This window comes from Carassius gibelio, chromosome B21, assembly GCF_023724105.1.
Source record: "Carassius gibelio isolate Cgi1373 ecotype wild population from Czech Republic chromosome B21, carGib1.2-hapl.c, whole genome shotgun sequence".
NCBI classification, from domain to species: Eukaryota; Metazoa; Chordata; class Actinopteri; order Cypriniformes; family Cyprinidae; genus Carassius; species Carassius gibelio.
In genome coordinates, this window is record NC_068416.1 from 15194961 (window position 1) to 15206383 (window position 11423).

Below are 11423 nucleotides of genomic sequence, written 5' to 3' on the forward strand. Positions count from 1 at the left end.
GTTTTTTTTTACACTTGTTAAAGCACAACACAAGACAACTAATATTACATCAACAAGCCCAGCAGAGCTAGGCACACAGTCAGATCAGTTTTATGTTCTGTTCACTTCCTCTACGACTTAATAGACTCACTTTTATTTGACACAACCTCTGCCTCGCCGTATCATATCACCAATGCTGACCCAGCTTATTTTATTATCATTTCAAGAAACCCAGTAAACCTGGCAGTGTTAAAACTGAACGAGCAGGGCCTGTTGGACAAATTGAAAAACAAATGGTGGTACGACAAGGGAGAGTGTGGCAGCGGAGGAGGTGATTCCAAGGTCAGCCCCAATATGAGCTATCCGGCGGGTAACCAGCACCTTGGATGGGGTAACCGGCAACTTCAATTACCAAACACCTCGGCTGCCATTGTATGCTAACTGAAAATATTCCAACCTGAAGTGGGTTTTATTTTAATGCGATTGGAACGTTTCAATGATTGGCGGTCGTTTGAGCATCAAATTCAAAGCTGTGCAAATCCGAGTGTTTCCGATCTCTTGCCGGTTACCCAAAGTGATATAGTAATACACATCTTGCCGTAGGGAGAAAGGTCACAAAGCTAGATGGAGTATTAATGCATATCACTTTGGCAGTGACAGTTTTCCAACTCTGTGACTGTGCTGTTCTTTTTTTTTTTTTTGTTCTTTTTCCTGTTTTTGTTTTCTTTTCTATTTACCTGTAGACTTTTAGAACACATCAGAACGTAATTATGGGTGTATGTTTGCTTAAATGCTGAATAACATAAGATAACATGGGTAATGTTATTTATGTTATTTTCCTGGTTGAAGAATTCCTGTAAACCTAGCGGTGTTGAAACTCAATGAGCAAGCCGTCTTAGACAAACTGAAAAACAAATGGTGGTACGATAAGGGGGAGTGTGGAAGCAAGGACTCCGCCAGAAAGGTCAGTTCACTCATTGGTCCTTTCCCTCACTTAGAGATCCTTTACTAGAGCTTTACTAAAGGCCCTGTCCTCTTCTCTCTCAGACACGCGCCACAGCCAACGCTCTGTCTCCAGTCTGCCATTTACCCACAGACTTGTGCGCTCTGTCATCATGTTGCTGTCTGGCCCTTATTACTTCCCACATTACAAAATAGATGTGATGCTTGTGGTGTATTTATAGAAATAGGCAACGTGTTTTATTTTTTTCTCCACTCACTTCAGTGCTTCTGCATGGGCACTTGGTTCTTCACTTGCGCTTTTCCAAATTATTGAGCTTTTCTGGCTCATTAGCTCTCATTCACTGCGTTCATACGTATTTGTGCCTAAAACTTGAGTGCAAAACACTTCACTCGTACATCATGCATTCGTCAATAAGTTCACACCCTTAAGAATTAAAGTTTGACGATAAAACCAGTTGAAATCTCATGTATGCAAAAATCTGACTCTGGATTAAACTGTATATTAATTATATTATATTATATTATATTATATTATATTATATTATATTATATTATATTATATTATATTATATTATATTATATTATCTTTTCATAAAAATTGCAACCAAATGCATTATAAGGTTTGTTTGTCATGGTTTAATGCAGTATGCTTTCTAAATGTGTAACAATCAATAGATAAGTATTATAACTTATTGTAACTGTGATTACATTTATTTATGAGATCCTGAAATGCATTATCAGGTGCATTATAAGGTATGATTAATGCATTAAAAATACTTTTTATAATACATTATACATAAAGGCTGTGAGTAAAGTGTTAACTACTTTTTATATATATATAAACATAAAATGTTTTAGAAATATGTCCATTCAGAAATTATATAAAGGTCTATTAAAATTCAGTATGTTGTGAGGTTATTCTTTAAAATCATCACCACAGTTGGATTTAATCATTATATTTTCATTATATATATAAATATATATATAATTATTTACATATTATACTTTTATAATTACTTTTAGATACATCTTAGCAGTTACATCTATCTTAAACTATATTATAAAAAAAAAAATAAAAAAAAACTTTAGTGTTAAAAAGTAGTTAAATTATCTTACATTACACCAGAAGACTACAATTATATTTTTGAATTATGCTAATATCAGATGCATGTTAACTACATTCTGTTATTCCGGATATTATTATTGAATTTATACATGAATTTATAGAAGTAAGGAGGAAAGAGAGATTCTAGGTGCTTGCATTCAAGGTGATTTTTAACACGTTTTATGGACAATGCATTTGTATACATATAAAATCAATGTAATTTATGAAAATAAACAGGTATGAAAATATGGGTAGTAGTTGTTTGGTGTTATTTTCTCTTCATGGTATCAGCTATCTCCTAAACTCCTCCTCATAACAACAGCGACATATAAAACCTTAAGCCATCCATCTATCTCAGCATGAATAAATGGCAGTCTGGAGAGAAAAGTGTTGTCATGAAATGCCCTCTAACTGGATTGCTCTTCCCCTTAAGAGTCCTTCAATGCTGTCTCTGTCCAAAGACAATGTGCATGCCAATGGATGAGACCTCAATACGGTTGCCAAACAGATGCATGTCATTGACTCCCACCACCCCTGACATGACGTCTCTGCCACCAGAGACAGAAAGAGATGCCAAAGGCTCTCAGTTATGACCTTTGGATGAGAAACCTTAAAACACAGAATCAAGACATTTTATAAACACGACCTGCATGGCTATACACAGTGGTGGCCAAAATGATTAGTATTTCCACCCATCAGTTTTTTCTATGTTTTGCTGTAGCGTGTCAGTAGATTATTACAATTAAAGGCAAAATGAATGTTTGGAAATATAAACTGATATTTTCTACTGACACACTACAGCAAAAGATAGAAATAACTGACTTCAAACCATTTTTTTAGCTGGTGAAAATACTAGTGTTTTAATCATTTTGGCCACCACTGTACCTGCATGGTTTAAATAAAACACTATATATTTTATATAGAGGTATACAGTAGATATAGTTAAAATGTAAAAAGGGAGTTATATTGATTTGATATTTTATTATTAAATATAATTAAAAAATATATATTTATAATGCTTTGTTAAACATTAAACCACTATGCAGAGACAGCCAGAATTTACAGAAAGATTAATGTTTGTTCCAAGCTTGCAACTGACGCATGCATTTGCATGATTTAGGCAGTTATTTTTTATTGCCAAGTCATTTTATATACTGCAACAGAATGAATGCTATGAGTTATCAACTTAAATATGTTGTGAATGAATAAGTATCTAGATTTGATGTGTATATTATATCTTAGATCTGTGTTTATTGAGTAGCTGTGCTAGAAAGAGATAATGTATGTTTATGTGTTTGTGTGACAGATCTCACTGCGAGTGTTTGATTGTCGTCTCTGATCTGCAGGATAAGACCAGCGCTCTGAGCCTCAGTAATGTGGCTGGAGTTTTCTACATTCTGATTGGTGGGCTTGGGCTGGCCATGCTGGTGGCCCTAGTTGAGTTCTGTTACAAATCCAGAATTGAGTCGCGAAGGATGAAGGTGTGTAAAAACTATGACAATCCACCCCATTTGGCATCTACAGCCAGTATAGTGTAATATTTAGATCTCTCCACATTTAATTATGGGCTTTGTGTTTGGCTCTTATAATGTTTTATAACTGCTATCGTATACTGACCTCACTTTCTCCGGGGGATCTGGCAGAGGAACGTGTTGGCATTTAAGAGGTAATTGTGGGTGGGTGAACATCATACCACCCACTGCGCCTCTTACTAATCCTGGAGCGCATTGCTCTTGACGCTTACAAAATTAAGAAGAATACAGTGACTTATATAGATTTAATTTCTCACCACCCATGTGGTGACTCATAATTTTCCTTTAGGGTCCTTCAAAGGGGAAATCTGAGCAGTTATTTTTAAGACGTGGTTTATGAAACACATGGAGTTGCCTAAATATATATTTCAGAGAGCATCCAGGGACAGCAATTTTTTTTGAAATCTAATTGATTATCATGATTACTTTCCACATGAAATGGCTTAGGTAGAGTTTCCTTTCATGTTGATATTTTTTATTAAAATAGGATGTTTGGGCGGGACGTATGAAATTTGAACTTTTATGTTCTGTGGAACATAAAAAATTATTGTTGGTGTGATATAGTGTTGTTTCAAGTTCATAATCTTTGTACGGACAAAATCAGACATGTTTTGCAATTAATTAAAGGGTTAATAACAAAATGTAAAGTTTTAGTAATAGTTCAGCCAAAAATTTTGTTGGCTGAACATTTACTTACCTTAAGGCCATCCAATATTGAGCTTGTTTATTTATCAGAAATTAAGCATTACAACACTAGCACACTCGTGGATCCTCTGGAGTGAATGGGTGCCGTCAGAATGAAAGTCTAAACATCTGATAAAAACATCTAAATAAAGTTTTATAAAATCAATCTCCTGTTGTCCTCTCACATCAAAATCCACTGACATTTTTGTTTAGAACTATTTTGGACTGTTTTCACTTGTAAACAGTGCTTGATCTTTATATGACATATTTCTCTCCTGATACAGAAAAGATTACTTTTCACATGAGAAAGCAATAATATTGATAGAGGACTCATCTGAAGTTAAAAATGTCATCATGGATTTTTATTTATTACTATTAACACACAGCTTTTTGCTTCACAAGACATTAACTGATGGACTAGAGTTGTGCTGATTACTTCTGGATTATTTATGTTTTTAACAGCTGTTTGAACTCTCATTCTGACGGCACCCATTCACTCCATAGCATCCACTGGTGAGCAAGTGGTGTAATGCTAAATTTTTCAGATTTACAGATTTTCTCATTTACATATATTGGATAACTTGAGGGTGAGTTAATATTTAGCAGATGTTCATTTTTATGTAAACTATTCCTTTAAGTGTAACACCGCTAAATATTTTTACCATGCATTTTGTGTCACACCATCTTCTTCAGCGACATGCCACTCTTCTCTCTTCATTCTTCAAGTGTTAAGACATTACAATCACAGAACAGCCACATTTAGAATATCACAGCAACAAATCGTTGTTGCTTGCAGGCCAATTAGTCTGCATCAACCCGGGCAACATAATCCCAAGCAATCCACTGAAGTGTGCTGGATTTAAATCATTTATTCGTCAAGGATGTACAAGCCAACATCCACATCATTAGCTCCAGTTTCAAGCCTACAGGATTTCATTATGTAAAATTGCTACATAAGAGAGTGGCTCCGAATTAGTGTGGCACTGGACTCATCATTGCGGCACTTGATGGCTATTATTTTTCACCATTTTTTATCATGAATCATTGCCTGCACTGGCTGGAGCAAATCCTCAGATCAAATGAATTGTGTTTTTACGTAATTGGGGTCAGAACTGGCGTAAACAGTTAGCTGGCTTCTTGTTTTGCCGTTTATGTTGCAATGCCTGTGCAGTGTGCACAGCTGTCTGAGCAGATTCTTTGTGTTTCTTTTCTCCTAGCAAATCATTGATGCGGCCATGCTCAGCTCCACACTGACTAGGATGGGCAGCGGAGGTGAGAACGGACGTGTGATGGCCCATGATTTCCCCAAATCGGCACAAACTCTGCCGTGTATGGGCCAGGCGGCCGCCATGGGCCTCAGCACCACTGGGATGTAAACAGCCATCAGCCTCTCCGAGATCAGGGGACATCAGGAGACCGATGGAAAGAGTGGGAGAGGACATGAGAGACACAGCAGCGTACCACTCACCTGCCACTGAAGTACTGCCAGATGGATTCATGGAAAACACTGCTCTCCAAATCAAATTAGATCAGGAGGGAGGAAAATCACTTTTCTAATATTAAGATGTGTCTTTTTTGTCTTTTTTTTTTTTGGAACTTCTCCGGTGCAATAAGGAGACCATGCGTGAGGTGTTTTTGAATGAAGCATCATTTTTGACAAAACTGAGAAATTTCCCTCTATCTCATAAATGACTGACAATTGAACTGCTGTTTCCAGTTGCGCTCATTTTGTTCTTTTCATCTGCCTTATGATATATCTTTGACACACATCTCTGTTTGAACATTTATTCCCAAAGTATTCTTCAACCATAGTTACATCAGTATTTATCAAATAGGAATAGTTCACCCAAAAATAAATATTTGCTCTCTAACTTGTGTTGTGGATGAATAATATTCTTCATGGAAACAAATTCTGAGAAATCTTTCCATTGCATCACTCGCTCGCCATTGAATCCTCTGCAGTGGATGGGTGCCGTCAGAATTAGAGTTCACAAGTAATCCACATGACTCCAGTCCATCATTTAATGTCTGTGTTTGTAATAAACAAATTCTCATTCTGATGGCACCCATTCACTCCATTATTGGGCAAGTGATATAATGCTACATTTCTTCAGTTCTGTTCCTATGAAGAAACAAACACATCTACATGTTGAATAACCTAAGGGTGAGTATATATTTTTAAGCAAATTTTCCTTTTTGGGTAAACTGTTCCTTTGAAGGGAAGTGTGAAATTTCTGAGTCATACTGGCAAAAATAATGACTTCTGTCTGACACTGGTTGGACAAACAAATAGTCATGTACTAAAATCAAAGTTTAGGATGTGCACTAAAAAGTGCTTACTATACAGACGTTGAGTATTAATCTGGGAAAGGATAAAGTATTTTAAAGGGATAGTTCACCCAAAATTTAAAATTCTGCTTCATTTTCTATCTCACATGTTGTTCCAAATCTGACTTTTTTGTGGAATGTATATCCCCCCCCCCCCCCCCCCCCAATGTTTTCATTTTCCTTGACTGTCATTTTACGGACAAAACAATTAAAAATGTCTTCTTTGTTCCACAAAAGAGAAAAAAAAATAAAGGTTTGGAACGACATGAGGGTGAGGAAAATAATGACAGAATTGACATTTTTGGATCAACTCTCCTTTTACCATTGCAAAAGATATGCACTTCACCTTTAAGAAACAGTTATGAAAGAAATTAAATGTTTGTTTGTTGTCGTCCAATGAAAGCTAGTGAGTGTGCTACATCAGTGTGTCCCCTTCATTGCACGGTCTACAAATGTCTTCCTTTCGAACCAGTTTGATTGGCAAGCCTCTCCAGGGAAGGTGAGTTCTTCCATAGGTTCGGAGAGGCTGATTACCAGTCCTGTCATTGTTACTGCTGTAGCTTATAGTCTCACCCTTCACTTACGAACACTTCAGATCGATCACTGCTTTCTCGTCCATGCTGCTCGATATAGTCTGAGAGTTAAAGGGGGTATAGGCTATGCAGCTCCACGTTTTGTGTTACTGTTTTGCCACTTCCATTCTGTCTTCCTTTCTTGGCTTACGACATTTTTCTGTTGAAGTAGCTGATGATATGTATAGTACATCATTCCCACACTCAGCCGTTAATGAGTCCCGTGTACACAGATGCGACAGTATCAACAAATTTAAGGGCAGCATGAGCACGCAGGAGACCGTCGACTTAGAAGCCCTAAAACTTATGTTTGTAATATTGCCATTGTAATAACAGTTGAAATATTGTCATGTAAACACCAATTCCATGAAAAGTATTTTATGGAAATCTGCCTAATCGCTGACACACGGACAACAACATAAATTGTTCATGCTGTGAGATTAATAGGGCGATTTAATAGCCTGACTCTAACAGTCCATTTGAGAGGAACAAAGCTCGGTGGCGATGGCTTGTTTGCTTCAGTCGTTGTTTTATGCTGTAATAAAATGAACCCGCTTCTGGATACATAGACAGGCAACAAATGATGTCAGTAACAAATGATGATATCCAAGCCTATTGAATCTCGAATCCTGAGTTTCGAGGTGCCATATCTGGCCTTGTGCTTCTCTACCAGACTGGACGCGCTGATTCAAGCAAGGTGGTAGATGGCAATGGAAGAGATGAACTGTAATAGACTGATCATCAGAAACTATAAACGAGTAGAGAGGTGAAACTGAATGTCAATACTCTAAGCACAAGATCTTCATTCAGCCATTCAGGAGAACTTTCTCTCACCACTGAGGCTCTGTCGGGAGCTTTTCTCTCTTTGTATCCTTCCTCAATACTTTGCCATTGGACCTTCAGTGGTTATACACTGTCTGTCCTTTTTATTGCCAATTCCATTTGTACAAAATAGAGAGAATCGACCATAACATGACATGGAACATTTGTGCTGGCAAAACAGTGCTCTGTGGCCTTTGTTTTCCATTCGATGGGTTATTCGTTTCGTTTATTATATTTTGAATGACTTCTGGTCTTGTATTTAAAGTGAAATTCTGTATTTGGGTGTTTCTTTGGTTGGTTTTGCACTACTGGTCTCAAATAGGGCTGTTTATCGATTAAACATTTTAATCGAATGAGTCACGATATTCACATACTGTATATCCATGTTTCCTGAGAAAGAAAGAAAATATATTTAAAATGAATTTATTAATTAATCATTTAAAATAACAACATTATTGTGGCATGATAGCTTTAAATAGACTTTACACAATGTGATTTATATATTGTCATTAAGTCAGTATATGTCTTTTTCTTTTATTATTATTCATATGATCGAACATGAGCACTCGTCAATCTGCCTGAGGAAGTTTTCTGTTACTGTTTTTCAGCATTGTGTTCATTTTATTATTGCTTATTTGATTTAATCAGTAAAAGATCTTATTACCTTGACAGCCCTATACTTCAGCCCTCCTCTTTTTCACAGTCACTTCACAAAATACCTTTTAAAAACAGCAGCAAGATGTAACAGCAAAGAAATCAGCGTGTTGACAAGGAAATTCAGAAATAAACTTTTTCTTACTGAACGCTTTTTGTTTCCTATCAAAATTTCTGCTTTTTGACATACGTGTCTATTCTCTTTGTCGCTCTCTGTTCTTAACTAGTTAACATTTGCATTTGTTTTAAGAATGAATGATGCCAGATCTAGATTCACGTGATCTACCTCTTCTGTTACTTCTCATCAGATGAATTCATGTCCACGACTGAGCTGCACTGATACAGAACATCTTGTTTGAGCACTGTTGGCTTTCAGAGTGCTGTATTGATCTCGATAAATGCCACATTTGTTCTCTTCCTTCTGTTTCCCCATAGGCCTGGCCTTTCACTCACTCACTTCCAGCAGAATAGCTCATACTTAAGACATAGAAAGTGCCAGAGGCTTTCGTGCATTTGCAAAGTGTTCAGAAATTCAGCACTATCTGAACTCCGCTAACTGTGTGACTACAGGTATACATTCATCTCTGAGAGCTGAAGCTGAGAAGTTTTGTATTTAGGGTTATATTGAGGTGCCTACAGAGCCAGCTTTAATTGCAGTCCTGTTTGATGTCGTTAAAGGGGTAGTTCATCCAAAAAATGAAAATTCTGTTATCACCTACACACCCTTTACAAGATGTATGAATTTCTCTCTTCTGCTGAACACAAAAGAAAATATTTTGAATTTGAAGAATACTGGTAACCGAACAGTTGCTGGTAGCCATTGACTCCCATAATGTGGAAAAAAAAATACAATGGCTACCAGCAATTGTTACCAATATTCTTACATTTGTCAAAAGATGGGATGGCATCTGGAAAGGTCCTAGAGCCGGGATTCGAACTTAGGAAACTCATAGCAATGGTACATGAGGCTATTGGTGCCAACGAAAATTCAGTTATTATTAATAATAATTTTATCTGAAATGCATGTAGCCTAATGAGTGTAAAAGCTATAGCAACATTTCATGTTATAAAAGCCATTTTAAATGCCTGTATCAAAGGACACAACACCAAAGTCAGATCTGACTGAAACCTCCCTAAGACCTTAAAAAAAAAAAAAAAAAAAAAAATTCAGTTATCCTAAAACAGTTGCTATGCCAACCCTAGCACTTCCCATGCCTTAACTTGGGAAAGAGCCTCAGTGTTACCAACTTCTCTCCGTAAGCTGTTTTTCACATCATTGACTTCTCCTTCTTTCATATTCAAACAAGCAGATTGCCTCCGAAATTCTTTATTGGGAGCTAAGTGGAAATAAAAACATGAATACTAATATCAAAGTGTCCAGTATGTTTACTAAGATTCACTCTGGACGCATTGCATTGCGAGAGAAAAGACTTAATTATAACATTTAACGCAAAAGATGCATGCTATTCACAAGCCCAAAGGCAAGAGAGGGTTTATACATGAATAATAAAGTCACCTGCAGACATCAGACTTTCAATGGATGACATGCACGCTGAAGTCTGATATCTATGACAATTTTAATGACCATAATCTGGCTAGTGCCCTTGTCATTATTGATGTTAATTCGTGCTGATTGACACGGCCATCTGACCTACTAATAATAACCTCATCCAGTCCTGTTCTGTTATTGAAATGATGTTCTCTACCTATCTGTTCTATGAAAGAGGAGCTGTGCCGGGGAACAACATCAGCTCTCTGTGTGGCTGTATGAATTGTTTTTCAGAGCTTGTGTGGGAGGCAGCAACCAAGAGTAGCGCTCTGTTTTGAATGATCATGGTAATTAGTGCAAGGCACACACTGAACAAAAAGCCATCTTGAAAATGGAGCATGCACAGACAAATTAAAGCAGTGCATTGCGATGATTGAAATGTTTTCCATTCTCATCTCTCTTTCAATTGGCTAATCTGACATTTGCATGGGCAGGATGGGAAAGGTATGCTGAGACAACACTGGTAACTTTATATCACGGTTTCGTTGTTTGTTGAAGAAAAGGAGAAGTAAAACGACAGGTTTATAAGCTCAAGCATCCATAATTTGGAGTAGGCCTATTGATTTAATAGAAGAATGAAACTGAATTGACCTGTTAACTCTAAAAACATTGTTTATTTAACCCTTTTTAGCCCCTGTCTGGATTCTAATGAATTTATAATGTCTTCCAGCTTATCCATACAATCACATTGGAGATTTTGTTTAGATGGACTGGCAGAGCAAAACAAAAGTCCTATTCCACCTTGTGTGACCTTTAAAATGGATAGTTTAAAGGAAATTTCTCGACAAGAAGCCAACTTTATCACCACTTCAGATGATTTTCTCTTCGACTGCAATTGAATAGCAGGGTTGAAGCTGTGTTTTGTGTTTATTAGCCTGCAGCGACATCAGCTGGCCGTTTATACAATTATCCTGTAATATTTCGTCTGCTTTTTGGCGTATGTGTTGCATTTTGCTAGTGGATATTTCCTTTTGTTTGATGCCTCCCAGATTTATATAACTTAATATTTGAAACATTTTTCACAGAGAGAGAGATCCGGTGAAATCAGACCAATATATATTTATAAAAAGTGTTTTATATATATACATTAGAGACCAATGTTAGAAGAAAACAACCTATAATTTCCAAAATTTCAAGGTCACTGCTTAGTCCTATTAAAGTCCTTTTAAGGATATTTCATAAATTAATTGTATTCAGAAGCACAGTATAAAAACGTAAATATGATATTTGAAAAT

General features: G+C 36.6%; 1 protein-coding gene across 2 annotated transcripts in view; it reads left to right on the forward strand.

Moving 5' to 3' along the window:
* Window positions 1–8788, forward strand: part of LOC127986539 (glutamate receptor 1-like) — a 57688-nt gene extending 48900 nt beyond the window's left edge. Inside the window, exons 14-16 of one of the 2 annotated variants that reach the window (XM_052588815.1) lie at window positions 207–321; window positions 3394–3528; window positions 5481–8788. In XM_052588815.1, the coding sequence (XP_052444775.1) occupies window positions 207–321; window positions 3394–3528; window positions 5481–5639 (409 nt within the window). In that variant the 3' untranslated portion in view covers window positions 5640–8788. Of the gene's footprint in view, window positions 1–206; window positions 322–828; window positions 944–3393; window positions 3529–5480 lie in introns of both variants that reach the window. The other variant, XM_052588816.1, reaches the window with a different exon arrangement.
* Window positions 8789–11423: the final 2635 nt, after the last annotated feature.